Source organism: Trichomycterus rosablanca, chromosome 12 (genome assembly GCF_030014385.1).
Source record: "Trichomycterus rosablanca isolate fTriRos1 chromosome 12, fTriRos1.hap1, whole genome shotgun sequence".
NCBI classification, from domain to species: Eukaryota; Metazoa; Chordata; class Actinopteri; order Siluriformes; family Trichomycteridae; genus Trichomycterus; species Trichomycterus rosablanca.
This window is the reverse complement of record NC_085999.1, coordinates 2,558,043-2,575,054: the sequence shown is the minus strand read 5'-3', so window position 1 is coordinate 2,575,054 and position 17,012 is coordinate 2,558,043. Positions and strand designations below refer to the sequence as shown.

Here is a 17,012-nt window from a genome sequence, read left to right as displayed (position 1 = left end):
ATGGCTCTGTGATAGATAGCTAAAGATGGGCAGCAGGTTCACACCGCCAGAAAAACAAAGCAGTGGCTTAAGGATTTGTAGGTGGACATGTTTTATTGGCCAAGTCAGAGCTCTTAATTAAATCTAATTAAATCTAAAAGAAAGTTTGTGAAGGAAGGAATCTGCTAGAAGGAATGGGCAAATATTCCCTCAAGCAGGTAGGGACAAATCCAAACAGAACAGTTTTCTCATTACTTGAATGTTGTAAGGCAAAATGTGTAAATAAAGCTGGGGAGAGATCATTTTGTGAGTTTTAATTTCCAGCTGTATAAATATTTTCTGTAGACACTGTATATAAACTGTATATAAAATACACCGAGCAGGCATAACATTATGAGCACTGACATGTGAAGTGAATAACTCTTTTTTTATCCTCAAAGTTGATGTTAGAAGCAGAAAGCGTGAGGATCTGAGCGAGGGCCAGATTGTGATGGCTAGACGACTGGGTCAGAGCATCTCCAAAACTGCAGCTCTTGTGGGGTGTTCCCGGTCGGCAATGGTCAGTATCTATCAAAAGTGCTCCAAGGAAGGAACAGTGGTAAACCGGCGACATGGTCATGGGCGACCAAGGCTTATTGATGCACGTGTGGTCCGATCCAACAGACGAGCTACTGTAACTCAGAGTGCTGAAGAAGTTCATGCTGGTTCTGATAGAAAGGTGTCAGAATACAAGTTGCGTATGGGGCAGCAAAAGGGGGACCAACACAATATTAGGAAGGCGGTCATAATGTTATGTCTGATCGGTGTATAACTGCATATAAACTATAATAAAACATTGTACTTCTGAACATTTAGAAACATTTAAAAAATATATTAAAAGAAATATAAGAAATTACTATGTAAATACGTCCTTAAATGTAAAAGACATGCATGGTTGTGCATGCTGTGCATTATGATGCAGTGATGTTACCTCCTGTCCAATGTTAACGTTATTGCATGTTCCCTTATCGCTAGGCTTGTCTCCACCCACACAGTTGGAGGTGAACGTCACCGATATGTCTTCTGGCAGGACATCGTGGTTCACGATGATATTTGAGGACAGTTTCTGCAAAAACAGAGACAGAAATTGAACTCAAAGCAATATATGAGCACAAATGTGTGTAGTTGTGTGAGGGAAAAAAAACCTCACATTATACGCGCTGACGATTAGATTTACAACATTGCCCGAATCTTTACTCAGCACGCCGACGTCAGATTTAGGGATTAGTTTACTCAGCTCCTGAAAGAGAAATCAGTGTTAATGTGCTTTCATGAACCCTGCCATGGAATCGTTATGATGGTTTATGTGCAGTGTCAAGCTAACATTACTATTTACAAAGCTTTACAAAATTTTACATCCGGTCACTTTTACTCTGTCGAGAGAACAATACTCACTCTGTACACGTCAGCCACATCTTCAGTAACAGCAAAAATAGGCTGTATGTTTTGTTCCTCCAACTTTCTAGCTATCTGTCCGACGGACGGGTAGTCCTGATGAAGAGATTAGAATCAAACCCAAGTTCAAATGTTAAAATTAGCCAGCAGGAAGTACAAAAAAGTATGTGGACACCCATTAAACCTAGTAAATTCTTTCATTTCAGGTCAACCTTTACCTTAAATCATAGTACATTGTGGTAGCACAATCTGGTTGCTTGGTTTTTTTTATTTTATTTTATTTTTTTTATCTCCTACTCTCCTAATGTGTTTATTCTTTCTTGTTTCTTATCCTGTCTTCCCGTCCTGTCCCCCCCACCCCACCCCCCCATATTGAATGTTCAGGACGGGTTAAAGGCTAATTTCGTTGTAATTGTACCTGTTGCAATTTATAGTGACAATAAAGTTCTACTACTACATTGTCAGTAAAATTAATTGCACTGAGGAGCTTAGTATATTTTAAGGTCCTAGGATTATTTGCTGCCCTGCTAGACGTTCCACGGTGAGTTAAAAAGTGTTGCTACTGTACAGCGGAAACCAAAATGTATGCCAGATGGTAAGCCACAAAAACCAGCTAGTGTTTTTTTTGGAGCATGTAGAGGATAAAAATGGTTTATCCTCTGTGGCAACAGTCAGAGCTCAAATCCACACTCAAAAACCGGTGCATTTAAGTAGCTGAGCAGCCACACAAAACCTTAAAATCACTGTGTACAAATACCAAGTGGCAGCAGAAGTGGTGTAAAGCACATCATCTTGGACTCTAAAGTCTGGGTCTAGCAGATGTCAGAAAAGTGCAGCTATGGTGCTAAGTGTAAAATTTTGACAAGTTTGGAATATAAGGTTTTACTCAACACCTCAACACCTTTAAGTTTGCCATGAAGTGCATAAACTTTAAGTTATTGCTCATAGTTATACAGTTAACTACATGGAAAGCACATGAATCAGGTGTCCACATACTTCTATTCGTTCATTTTATCACACATACCCAAGTGCTGCTGCTGGCATACAGGTTACTGGCATCCAGCTGACAACTTTCTTGGTTAGGTTCAAGAATGCCAGCGAGCTTTCCATCTCCTGCCATGTGGAAGCCGGCGTCAGTGGCCAGCACCAGCAGGCGTGTGCTGTTGCCCCAGCCGATCTTGTCCTGTGTGTGGAAAAAAGGCACTACTGCGTAACTATGGGTCAATATTACCGTGCACAGAAGGTTTGTTATACACGACAGACACTGACTGAATATTTGTACAGATTTTTGTACACAGAGGCAGGTTCTAAATCTCCCACACCTATCAGAGCATTTTTGGACAAATTATTGTAACTAAGGTCTCACCACACAGGTCGCAGCTTGCATGATGGCATCCAGACCTCCCTCGGGCGTGTCCAGGTTGCCAGATATCTTCTGCAGAGAAACCATATCCTCAAACTGAACCGCGTTGTTTGTCAGCTTGAGGACGTGCCGATAGCCAAACGGTGGCTGACATTCCTGCTCTTTGGGTGGACAGGGCTTCTTCAGCTTCTCCGGGCTCGTGTCCGTGAATGGAAGGAGAGTCTTATCAACGAACGAGCCAAACCCTGCGTGAATAAAGCAGGTCAGTACGTCCATAACCAGAGAATTAAAAGATAGTGGACTTAACGTGTGTGTGTAAACATGAAACAACTTGGTAATACTTGCAAAAAGTGTAAAAAATGTCTAACAACTTTAAGTTAGGAAAAGAGCCCATTTTATATAAAAGTTAAGGCGTGGTCAGTGCAGTTTAAAACACTGATTAATTTACACCGTAACCTTAATTTATACCTTTATATATACACCGACCAGTCATAACATTATGACCACTGACATGTGAAGTGAATAACACTGATTATCTCTTCATCACGCCACCTGTTAGTGTGGGGGATATATTAGGATGCAAGTGAACATTTTATCCTCAAAGTTGATGTTAGAAGCAGGAAAAATGGGCGAGCATGAGGATCTGAGCAAGTTTGATGAGGGCCAAAATGTGATGGCTAGACGACTGGGTCAGAGCATCTCCACAACTGCAGCTCTTGTGGGGTGTTCCCGGTCTGCAGTGGTCAGTATCTATTAAAAGTGGTCCAAGGAAGGAACTGTGATAAACCGGAATCAGAGCGTCCCCAAACCTGCAGCTGTTCCCGGTCTACAGTGGTCAGTATCTATCAAAACAGTGATAAGCCGACAGGGTCATGGGCAGCCAAGGCCCCGCCACAAAGCAAATATGCTTCAGGAACGGTTTGAGGAGCATAACAACAAGTCTGAGGTGTCGACTCGGCCTCCAAATTCCCCAGATCTCAATCCAATCCAGCATCTGTGGGACGTGCTGGAAAAACAAGTCCGATCCATTGGAGGCCACCCCTCACAACTTACAGGAGTTAAAGGATCTGCTGCTGACATCTTGGTGCCAGATACCACAGCACACCTGCAGGGTGTCTAGTGGAGTTCATGCCTCAATGGATCAGGATTGTTTTGGCAGCAAAAGGGGGACCAACACAACATTAAGAAAGTGGTCATAATGTTATGCCTAATCTCTCTCTGTATATATATACAGTATATATATATACACACATACACACACACAGGTGATTTAGCTCCATCGGATTTCGACCTTTTCGGACACTCAAAGAAGCTTTAAGAGGAAGAAGATTTTAATGTGATAATCTTAAACATAATGGTAGTTACACTATTAGTACATTTTAGGAAATCTCCTGCAACACACCAATTTTTATTATATCAGAATCTGGACTGTTGGTACTATAAATGTCCTCTTACCGATTCTCGCATTCCCAGTAATACCGTTTAATTTATTAAGTATTTCAATTCCCAGGTTCTTCACATTCTTCAAATCATCTTCCATCGAGTACGACAAATCCATCAGATAGTAGAGATCCACGGGGTAACCCTCAGCTCTCTTAAACTTCATCTGGAATGTGTGGGCTTCACCTGGTAAAAGACAAACAACAGGAAAACCTTTATCACAATGTTTACAAAATAAATCTAACAAGATATTAGAATGTTCAGGAATGTAGTGGACAGTTACATGAAACAAGAGACAAGACTGACTAAATTACTTACTCGCTTACTCACTTTCTTAACCGCTTATCCAGTTAGGGTCACAGGGGGGTTCTGGAGCCTATCCCAGCTTTTCAATGGGTGCAAGGCACACAGTAACACCCTGGACGGGGCGCTAGTCCATCACAGGGCAGACACACAAACACACACATTCACCTATAGGGAAATTCAGTGTCTCCAATGAACCTGACTGCATGTTTTTGGACTGTGGGAGGAAACCGGAGCACCCGGAGGAAACCCACACAGACACGGGGAGAACACGCAAACTCCGCACAGAAAGGACCCGGACTGCCCCGCCTGGGGATCGAACCCAGGACCTTCTTGCTGTGAGGCGACAGTGCTACCCACCAAGCCACCGTGCCACCCGGACTAAATTAGTATAAAAGGTAAATTATGGTAACTGAATGCACTTGTACAATAACCTGGGCAGTCCTGGGGACCTGGGTTCAAACCCTGCCCCGGTCATTCTTTCTGAGAAGTCTGGCATGTTTTTACTGTGTTCCAGTGTCCAGACACCCCCAAAAACATGCAGCTTTATAACTTATATACTGCTATAATGTAAATGTGAGTGAATTATTAAAAGTGTCTTCCCACCTTTCACCCAGTATTTCAATGCTACCTTATTTAGTACCCCAAACTTGATCATTTATATTTACATGTTTGACATTTAACAAAGCAACTAACAATTATGACCAAACACAATTTTGAGCAATTGAGGGTTAAGGGCCTTGCTCAGGGGTCCAACAGTGGCAATTTGGCAGTGGTGGGGCTTGTACCGGAAACCTTCTGTTTACTAGTCCAGTACCTTAACCACTGAGCTACCATCATGTAAAACATCTGTATGTTATATTTTATTATGGGTGTATTAAGTGTGCACTCTCATATTTAGAGAAAATGTGAGGACTGTATTTATATAAGCTAGATAAAATATTATAATTATTAAGCTAATAATTAACAGACCTTTAATAAACAAAAAGTAATTCTAAAGTTCTAAAATTCTAAATTGAATTGTAGTGCTTGTCATTATATTTTTTAAATATTACTTATTCATGATTCTTGTTAGGCAGTAATTCTGAGATACAGAATTATTGTGTGAATATTAATAATTTTATTTTTAACTTTTTAGAACACCAAAATCCAGGATTCAATGTACTGGACTGTCCACATCCAGGTTTGGAAGTTCCTTTTAATTTATAAACTGTTAGTAGCACCTAAAAGCAAGAAAAACCTGGGTTCGATTCCCAATCCAGGGTGCATTCTATACACAGGGTGTGTGGAGTGTGCATGTTCTCCCCGTGTCTGAGTGAGTTTCTTCCCACAATACAATTTGATATACAAAACTGGCCATGGTGGTGTTTGATATTTAAATTGAACTGATGAATCATGGGTAACCGGGAACTACCTGTCCTGTCATGAATGGAACCAGAGTGTAAAACATGTTAATCCTAATAAATAAATAAATAAATAATACATAAAATGTATAAATGTATAAATGCACTGTAATAACCAGGATTCTTATTCTTTAAGCTAACAGACCAATGTGCCCTATAAGAGGGATCTTCAAAAAGTTTCCTCACTTTTATATTATGGTTATAAGCGGTGAGGGTGCAGTAGGAGGAGTAATCGGTTGTAGAGACGCTTATAGTCCAGATTTAGCTCCATCTGATTTGGACGCTAGAATTAGCTTTAAGAGGAAGAAGATTTTCATGTGATGATGATGTGAAAGCAGTGCTACATCAGTGGTTGATGGCATTAAAAAAGGAAAATTGCATCGGAAGGTGAACATGAAGAAAAGTGATGTTATTTGTTTTTAAAATTCTTAATAAATAGAGTTTTAAAAAGTGCGGGAACTTTTTGAAGAACCCTCGTAATTATCTGAAGCTTGTTTCTGGCATCTTGTAAAAATAAATGTCGTAACGTTAAGCCCGTGCGTTTAAGAACACCTCTGACGTTTCTATCTTTAAGGTACTTGTATACCTGGTCGTAGCTCCACATTGATCTCCTGTGGCTGAAGCTGGACTATTGTTCCCTTTGCTGACAGTTGATTGTCAGTAATGACGCGTTTTTTGCTGGGTGGGCTCATGATGTTCACCTCTGGACAGTGTTTTTTAATCAGTTCTTCTTTCGTGTCACATCGTACTGCCTCCAGCTCTCCAGGTTTGATGAAATTCTGTGTTGGGAGAACAAAAGAGCATCCAAAGATGTAAAACAATAGTTTGCAGTGTGTTTTAGAAACTGGAGGATGATTAAATGTGAGATTCATTGTGAAAATGTTTGCTCTTTAAGCTGATCCATAAATACATGAATATATTTTACTCTACAGTATATTAGATAAAGATGGAACAATAATCTATTATTAAGTTACAAGAACACACTGTGGCCTTAAAACACTATTTCAAGTTATTTAAGTGAGATTTTGTAAGTACATCTGCAAATAATGGGTCTAACATGCTAGCAAACTCATAAGTTTGAAAACATTTACTCCACCACCACCACGCATGTATTTACTGTAGTAATTTAAAGCTGATGTAACCTAAAGAATGAGTGTTTTTGTGTTTGCTAGTTACCAGGTCTGTACACCAGGCGCAACCCGGCCCAGATTTAATGCAGTCGTCACAGGAAGTCACGGCGGTTTTTATACATTCCTCCTTGGAGCAGACTGGTAGAAAAAAACATATTGGACATTAAAATGTGCTGTTTTATGATCTCACATGCAGTAAATAGAATGTGGACCACTTAAACACCTTAAAATCTTAATCTTACCAAATCCTCCATATAACAGCAGGAGGAAAATCCTTACAGTCACAATCTGGTGCATTTTCTGTTAAAAAACATACACATTTAATGTTAATAAGGTTTTCTTTCTTCCACTAAGCACATATACACCCAGACAACGTCATTCAAATGTCTGTGAGATGTTTAAAACAGAATCTTTATGATCCAGGAGTGTCTAATCTGAATCAGTGAGTATAATGCTTGCATTGCAAGAAGAAAATCCTTTCCAACACAAAGAGAACATCCACTGGATAATCCCTAAACTATTTAAATTATTGTGCTGAGGATAAATAAAACAATAATTGGGAATTCAAGGGTCTTATTATGTTTGGGGAAACACAACTACATGATTTTACAGTAAGAACATTATAGCAGCACTAAAACATGCACAGCAATAATGTTTCATGAGGATGAAATAGGTGTTTAATAACTTTGTCTACTTTTTTGTGTGCAACATGTTTTGTTTAAAGATCTAAAAACATTCACTGGGACAAACATTGAATACCAGGCTTATAACTTAGGTAGCTTATACCACAAATTATATTAAAACACATCCTAATTACACCCTGAAAGGTAAATTACAAACTATAAAAATCAACTCAAGATTAAAAAATAGCTCAAAATAGCTCATGTGTGTTAGCCAGAAGTGTTCTTCTTATTTTGTAGCATGACTGGACACACCCAACATTACCATAACGCCCTTTCTGGACCAGCATGAGGGGTAACGATTGAGGTTTATTTATAAAATAATTACTGACTGTAGTCAATCTGTTTCTCTGCATGCTTTGTTATCCCCTTTCACCCTGTTCTTCAATGGTCAGGACCCCCACAGGACCACCACAGAGCAGGTATTACTTAGGTGGTGGATCATTCTCAGCACTGCAGTGACACTGAGATGGTGGTGGTGTGTTAGTGTGTGTTGTGCTGGTATGAGTGGATCAGACACAGCAGCGCTGCTGGAGTTTTAAAATACCGTGTCCACTCACTGTCCACTCTATTAGACACTCCTACCTAGTTGGTCCACCTTGTAGATGTAAAGTCAGAGACGATCGCTCATCTATTGCTGCTGTTTGAGTCGGTCATCTTCTAGACCTTCATCAGTGGTCACAGGATGCTGCCCACGCGGCGCTGTTGGCTGGATGTTTTTGGTTGGTGTACTATTCTCAGTCCAGCAGTAGCAGTGAGGTGTTTAAAAACTCCAGCAGCGCTGCTGTGTCTTATCCACTCATACCAGCACAACACACACTAACACACCACAACCATGTCAGTGTCACTACAGTGCTGAGAATCATCCACCACCTAAATAATACCTGCTCTGTGGTGGTCCTGTGGGGGTCCTGACCATTGAAGAACAGCATGAAAGTGGGCTAACAAAGCATGCAGAGAAACATGGACTACAGTCAGTAATTGTAGAACTACAAAGTGCTTCTATATGGTAAGTGGAGCTGATAAAATGGACAGTGAGTGTAGAAACAAGGAGGAGGTATATATACGTATAATATAATAGGGCAGTTGTGGCCTAGTGGTTAAGGTACAGGACTAGTAATCAAAAAGGTCGTCTTGAGCAAGGCCCTTGACCCTCAGTTGCTTAGATGGTATACTGTCAAAGTACTGTAAGTCGCTTTGGATAAAAATTTAGTGTCTGCTAAATATTTCAGAAATATGGCAGACATATTTCAATGAGGTAAAAAACCACTGGAGGCTACTTGTAAATTTTGTATACATGGACATGTTAGGTCGTCTTTTACTTTCTGTTTCCATTCTTTACATTAGGTACAAATTTATTTTTTTTGTATTGAGCATCAGTGTGTTTTGTCAAATGTAAGACAAACCTGAGGATTGTGATAAAATAATTGTTTGGATAAATGCATAAATACTGGTACAGAGTTCATGCAGTTTGGAACTGGGCCGTGTTATAATTTGTAGTAATTGGGCTCATTTTCTTCACACAAACATTTCAGCTCTTACTTCCAAAGCTCAGCTCTCTCCCACTGGGCATCTGCTGGCATGGTGGTGCTTCCTGTATTTCACAATAACGACTGTCTTCTCGGTTTTAGAAGCTAAGTACCTCACAGACCTGGCTTGTAACTCACTTACTCACTCACATTTAGCAGGCTAAAGTTACTACACTGGGTGAAACTGATGCCACTGTATTGTTTTTTGTGTGCTTTACATCAATGGCACTGGTACCACTTTTCCACTAACTCGCGAAACTTGATTTTGAACACCGAAAAAAGAGGATCCAGACAGCGGACTTGCGTTCTAATCTGGCACCACAGAATGCTGGCGCTTATAACCAGTACAGAGCTCTTATAACCAGTACAGAGCACTTATAACCAGTACAGAGCACTTATAACCAGTACAGAGCTCTTATAACCATTACAGACCGCTTATAACCAGTACAGAGACACTTATAACCAGTACAGAGCGCTTATAACCAGTACAGAGCACTTATAACCAGTACAGAGCTCTTATAACCATTACAGACCGCTTATAACCATTACAGACCGCTAATAACCAGTACAGAGCTCTTATAACCAGTAATAATGGAGAAGTTTAGTTCCTGTGTGGTACTTTTAGTACATTCAGCCACGTTACTCTTTATTTAGTTGAAGCTTTTTGTGGATTCAGAACCTGGAGCTGCAGAACCAGCACACATGAAGTAAATCCAGTTAAATACAGATACATGTGGAGCTGTTAGACTGGGTTTGATGGTTATTTTACACAGATGTTTGTTCGTGTCGTGGAACTTTAGTGTTTTATCGCTCAAGCGCTGAGTAGGTGAGAGTGAAGCGCAAAACGCTTTTCACATGATGCCCTAAAGAAAACATCTACAACAAACACGTCACGTCTTCTTATCACCAACAGCTGATCGATGCTTTTTACATAAAAACCAACATCTTTAACAGCAGCACAAATCCCCACAGATAATCTACACGCTCCACCATCATGTTACTCTTTACTTTCTTTATGTAACGCCCACCGTCAGTGACACAGGCTTGGTTCCCAAAAACTGGTGGAAACGCGGGTCAAAACACCAAGGTTCGAAGAAACCTGAACAGAACCGGTTCAAGAGCCAGAACCAGAGTTCTTCTGGTGGAAAAGCGCTCTGTGTGAACTTGTTTTTTTCTTTTTTGATGCCTAAGAAAACAACAAACCAGGTCTATGAACCTGATATACAGCATTTAAAAAAAAAAATTATAATAATTTGCATGTAAAAAGCCCTTATGTCATCTCATAAAAATAACAAACAATCTTTATTCCAAACTGCATACAACTGTACTAAAAAGTGTGTCCAATTAGTGCATGATCCACAGAGGTGGGTAGTAAATAAACGCTTTCAATAAAACTTATTTGATTACTCTGATGTTTCATACAGCCAATGGTAGTTGCAGTAAATGTTAAAATGTGCTGTATACTACATACAGTATAATGAGGGTTTTTTTATATAACAGTACATTGTTCCAGTGTCTGAATGTGGTGAATGTGGGTGGTGGCGCCTCAGTTAGTAAAGTTGTGTGGTTTTGATCTGATGATGCGGTTATGATTAGATATATGTGAGAAAAAAGCACAGAAGTGTCAGAGAGCTTTTGGTTTGCTCTTACAAAACACCCTTTACCTTCAGCTGATTACACTTACGCCTGAAGTATATTTTGTAATACGTTTTGTAATACTGGGCCAGTGATAGCTCAGTGGTTAAGGTACTGGACTAGTAAACAGAAGGTTTTACCACCACCAAGTTGCCACTGTTGGGTCCCTGAGCAAGGCCCTTAACCCTCAATTGCTCATCGTGTTCAGCTCATTGTGTAAGTCGCTTTGGATAAAAGCGTCTGCTAAATGCTGAAAATGTAACTGTAAATGTTTTAATAAATTAAGCATCAGCCAGATGAGTAATAAATTAATTGTATTGGAGTCAAACGTGACTGAAATGTATTGATGCATTTTTTAAATCATCAATTAATGTGCTGAATACATGAACGTTTATACAGACCAGGGTGAGTCAAAAGTCGCAGGACACTCTTTTATTTCAGAAACGAAAAGGAAAATGACAGCTGAATACCCCAGCAAGTAATGGGTGAGGGGGCCTATCTTTTAGGCTATGTCCGGAACATGGCCGCCATCTTGAAAGCCGCCATATTGGATCAAGGATCAAGGTGGTCAGAATTTTCACAGAAATCAGCAGAGGTGGAAAGTAACGAATTACATTTACTGGCGTTACTGTAATTGAGTAGTTTTTTGTGTACTTGTACTTTTTAAAGTAGATTTTACAACCTGTAATTTTACTTTTACTTAAGTATGTTTTGTATTAAGAATTGTAATTCGATACATTTGAAATAACATCCGTTACTGGGTAAAAAAAAAAAAAAAAAAGTAATTGCATCTAGTGAAAAGTCGCATTTAGTGAAAGCCACAACACTTGTAACCTTGACTTGTTGTGAGTTATGGATTTGCAGTATGACTGTTGTTTGGTATTTGTTGGTGATAAAAAAGAAGGCTGGTCTATAGAATCCACAATTAATGCCAACTTCAGCGGTTATACAGTTTGAAAATGTTTTATGGGATGGTCTGTACTAAAATGACACATTACACATCCCTAAATGTTTTAAATGTTGTATCAACATGTGTTTTTCTATTAGATTTTAATTAAAAACCACGATTGTGTGCATTACACAGGAGAGACACCCCCCCCCCCCCCCTTTTCCTTATGTTATAAAAATAACTAAGTAACGTTTAATTTGAGTACATTTTAAATGAGTTACTTTTTACTTGAGTAGATTTTTGGACTAGTAATTTTACTCGTACTTAAGTAAAAATTCATCAAAGTAATAGTACAATAAGTACAATATGTTAGTAATCTTTCCACCTCTAGAAATCAGATCTGCAATATCTCTTGTGGTTCAAAATTTATCAACACCGAAAGTTGCAACAACAACCGGGAACGTTCCCTGTGATGCACAGCTATTTGACATGTTCAGTGTGTCGTCCCTGGTGCTGAACACAGAGCTGAAGGCGCTGGGTCCAATCGTTATGAACCCGCATGAAAATCTCTGGAAAAATGCTGTCACAAGCCTCCATGATGCGGTGCTGACGGTGGTGTTTGTTGTGGATGCCATGATGCGGTGCTGACGGTGCTGTTTGTTGCGGATTTTCTCAGCATACACAATTAGTTTGAGACCCCAGTACCCAAAAGTTGAGTGGTGTGAGGTCGGGCCATTCCACAGGACCACGACGGCCAATCCAATGACCAGGGGATTGAATATCCAGCCACTGATGAACACCAGCTCCGTAGTGTGGTGGAGAACCATCCTGTTGGAAATAACAGGGGAAACTGCCATCTTAGGTCAGAATGGATGGGAACACTGTTTCCTGTAGCATTGTCAGGTAGCGCTGAGCATTTAGGGTCCGATTACACTGGTACCCCATATTCCACACCACACTATAACCTTTACATCACCTACAACTTTGGTGTCTGCCGTCCAGTGAGGGTTTTCGTCACTCCAGTACCTCACGTTCTGGTGGTCGACCTCACCTCTGACATAAAAATTGGCCTGGTCACTGAACAGAATGCCCTGTGCGAATGCGGGATCCCGTAGCCTAAAAGATAGGCCCCCCTTACCCATTACTTGCTGGGGTATTCAGATATGTCATTTTCCCTTTCGTGTGTCCTGCGACTTTTGACTCACCCTATATATGCAACAATACCAAGCTGGTAAAACTAATTTTTACAAAATACAAAGAGAGAGAAACTGCTTTCACTTAAAAAAAACTCAAGTCATCAAAGTGAGGCAAAGAATTGAGGCACGTCAAATTAGTTTTGGAATTGTAGTTATTCTGTGACTTAACAATGAAACATATTCGTCTTTGTCCAAAAAATAAAAAAAACTAATGTAAGTTTTAAGTGTAATTGTATGTTTTCTAAATAAACCCCCAAATGTTTATATACATAGACTTAATTCGATGTTGAAAACTATTCTATAATGTAATTTAACTTTAGGGTTTGGTCTTTTAATTTCTATGTGGTGAATATGATCGACTGCAGCAGGTCACTTCTCTATACCGATATAAATTTAGCTTAGTCTACTTCCCTATAGTCTTAGTCAGAAATGTTACAAAGGACGTTCTAGGAAGTGTACGAGGCTCTGTACGAATCTTAAAATATATCAGTATGCATTTTTCAAATCGTCAAACAAACTTAGAGCCATTTCTAGGCGACTGCAGGTCCCAGACCGTGCAGATAAAATATACATACAAATAATTGTACGTAAGTACAGGGAACTAATAATCTGCCTGAATTAAATGCTGCTGGAACGGAGGCAAGCTTTACACTGCCATGGGCAAAGAAGGTGCCACACAATACCCAAGGTCACCTAAGATGCATATCATAATGCAAATTAAATTAAAGGAGGAAAGAAAACACTTAGGACAGAGAAGGGAGAGGAAGTACTGAGATAAAAGCTAGGTTTTTAGTTTAAAATGAAGAAAATGAAAAGCAGAGGTGGAGAATTTGTGGTATGACGTATGGTGGTCCCCAACCTTTTATGCACCACGGCCAGGTTTCTTATAAAATCGAATTCCACGGACCGGCGGGGCGGAGGGACTTAAAATAGAATAACTGTACTGCTCACACATGAGCTCTTTTAGCTGCAACGAGACGCTGCTTCCACCTGGGGGTGATATGAGACGCTAAACACCCGTGTGTTGGAAATGGAAGCAGTGTTTTCCTTGCTGATGTATGTCTAATTCAGGGGTGGGCGATTACATTTTCCACGGGGCCACATATGGGACTGTTACTGTTGTGGAGGGCCGGACCAATAGGGTGAACTTCATTCTGCTCACTGTTAATAAGGTTTCTTTTTATTGCTTAAATTTTACAGTTCTGATAAGCTGTTAAGAGTTAATACTGTTAAGAGTCGATGCTACAATCAGAAAATGAAATGAGTAAAAACATCAACATTATTTCACGATTTAATCGACTTTGATTGTGTATTGTGGTAATAATAAAATATGTAAAAATATGTTTGGAGACTAAAAGATGAGACACTGTACCTACAGTCAGCATGGTAATAGTACATTTACATTTACATCATTTAGAAGACACTTTTATCCAAAGCGATTTACAGTTGTCATGTGTACAGTATAAGCAATTGAGGGTTAAGAGCCTTGCTCAAGGGCCCAACAGTGGCAACCTGGCAGTAGTGGGGATTGAACCAGCAACCTTCTGACTACTAGTCCAGTATCTTAACCACTAGGCTACGACTGTCCTATGATTTAAAATAGAATAGAATAGAATAAGAATTTAGATAAATAATATAAAATAAAATATTTGTATTTTATTTATATAAAGGTATATAGTATATAGGTATGTAGTATATACTGTAAAGGTATATATAACTTTTATATAGATAAAGGTGAATAAAATATTTTTATTTTATTTATATAAAGGTATATAGTATATAGGTATACAGTATATAAAGGTATATAGATATATAACTTTTATATAGATAAAGGTGAATAAAATATTTTAATTGTATTTATATAAAGGTATATAGTATATAGGTATACAGTATATAAAGGTATATAGATATATAACTTTTATATAGATAAGGTAAATAAAATATTTTAATTTTATTTATATAAAGATATAGTATATAGGTATGTAGTATATACTGTAAAGGTATATAGATATACAACTTTTGTATAGATAAAGGTGAATAAAATATTTGTATTTTATTTATATAAAGGTGTATAGTATATACAGTAGGTATACAGTATATACTGTAAAGGTATATAGATATACAACTTTTATGTAGATAAAGGTAAATAAAATATTTGTATTTTATTTATATAAAGGTATATAGTATATAAAGGTATATAGTATATAAGGGTATATACTGTAGATATATAACTTTTATATAGATACCTTTGGCACTATTTTAAATCATTAGCCAGAGAATGAATCAAAAGTGCTATAATGCTTTTAAAGCGACTATTAAGGCTTAAATTAAGCTTTCAAAATGAGATACAAAGAGCTGAAGTAAATATAAATATTTTGGGAACTGGTTTTATATTATTAACCAAGCAGATTTTGTCATGTTTTTAGAAAACCCACAATAAACTTTTGAAAGATCTCAAACATTCGAGTTCTTGATACAAAATACAAAATACTGGTATCATTCAGCCACAGAGAAAATGCAGAAGTAATATTGTGTAATTGAAACCTAATACTGAAATGATATACATGTTACATTCATGTTATTTGGAAGTGTATGTATACTTTTGACCTCATACATTATGTAGGAAAGCGTACTTTGATAGTGTGGTTAATGTGGAATGTCTTTGTATTTCTTTACGTATAATAAATATTAAATACATACAATTTTAATACATTACAATGATAACAGTAATGTTAATGTTTTAACTTTATATTAGAGTAGAATTGAATTAACCAAAATACTATGTATCTGTACTGTGATATGTATGTATATACCCTTTATAAAATGAATTATTGAAGAGTTTACTGCAAAAATAAAACAATTATGATAAATAAAACATTATGATATGGCTGGAACAACAAAGATGAGGCATTTTCAAGTGCTGAGTGAAGCTTTGTACTTATTTTTTCACTTTGTTTAGATTTACCACTTAGATTCAGGGCAAAGGTGTACCACTGTGTCGACATTATCAGTCAAAACCACTAAATGAAAAAGAGAGAATTCTTCATATATAATTCTTCAACAGCTGTAAACTCCAAACACACTTAAACAGTCTTTAATATTATTAATATTATTATTCACCTCTAATTTTATAAAATATGTACTTACTGATGCAGCACCGTGGGCAAAAACAGACACGAAGGGTTCGACTTCCTGTCAAAAATGACAGTTGCTTTAGCACAAAACACCCATTTGACAGGAAAGCAGTGGAGGAAGCAACGAAGGTGTAACAACGGAGGGGAGGGTCACCGACAAGTGAAAGGAAAAGAAGAAAATACAAACCAAACCACCCAACCCAACGTCCTACCACTTTTATCTGTTATTTGCACTATTGTAATGGTATATAAACACTTTTACTATGCAAAAAAACAGCCAATATGAGGACATTTCTACTTAACAGTAATAGTATGTGGGAGATTTCAGATTAACCTCGAGGTCAGGACTAATCTCAGTTTAAATTTTTTATGCCAAGCTTAAAGAATTAGCAGTGATTGTAATTAGTGGTTAATTTAAAACACATCCTGATTTTCTCAAGGGTTTAGCAAAAAAAAATTGCATCACAATCCCAGAAGTACCAATACGTAAACAATATGTAAACAATGTGTAAACAATGTCCTCCTGTCATGAACATGTAGGTGTGAACGGTGTGAATTTTAAGAGATAATACCAGGTATAAGTTTAATCCTGAGCTGGGAATATCATATATGCTTTAAAATAAATATAAAGCAATAACAACACACTGTCAATACATTGTTTTATAGTCCGAGTTCATCTGTGCATCGCTTCTATTTACCAGTGAAACACTCAGTCTCACTCACTTTCTTAACCGCTTATACAATCAGCCTATCCCAGCTTTTCAATGGGCGCAAGGCACACAGTAACACCCTGGACCGGGTGCCAGTCCATCGCAGGGCAGACACATACACACACACACACATTCACCTATAGGGCAATTCAGTGTCTCCAATTAGCCTGGCCGCATGCAAGAATGG

The 17,012-nt window shown here is 38.3% G+C and overlaps 1 protein-coding gene across 3 annotated transcripts in view; it reads right to left on the bottom strand.

Moving 5' to 3' along the window:
- Positions 1-16,196, bottom strand: part of itgb2 (integrin, beta 2) — a 30,567-nt gene extending 14,371 nt beyond the window's left edge. The window contains exons 1-10 of one of the 3 annotated variants that reach the window (XM_063005908.1): positions 16,129-16,196; positions 7,295-7,352; positions 7,099-7,190; positions 6,509-6,701; positions 4,232-4,402; positions 2,780-3,021; positions 2,438-2,596; positions 1,414-1,509; positions 1,169-1,258; positions 950-1,084 (exon numbers count right to left, since the gene is read on the bottom strand). In XM_063005908.1, the coding sequence (XP_062861978.1) occupies positions 950-1,084; positions 1,169-1,258; positions 1,414-1,509; positions 2,438-2,596; positions 2,780-3,021; positions 4,232-4,402; positions 6,509-6,701; positions 7,099-7,190; positions 7,295-7,349 (1,233 nt within the window). In that variant the 5' untranslated portion in view covers positions 7,350-7,352; positions 16,129-16,196. Of the gene's footprint in view, positions 1-949; positions 1,085-1,168; positions 1,259-1,413; positions 1,510-2,437; positions 2,597-2,779; positions 3,022-4,231; positions 4,403-4,534; positions 4,647-6,508; positions 6,702-7,098; positions 7,191-7,294; positions 7,353-16,128 lie in introns of those variants that run through there. The other 2 variants (XM_063005909.1, XM_063005910.1) reach the window with 2 other exon arrangements.
- Positions 16,197-17,012: the final 816 nt, after the last annotated feature.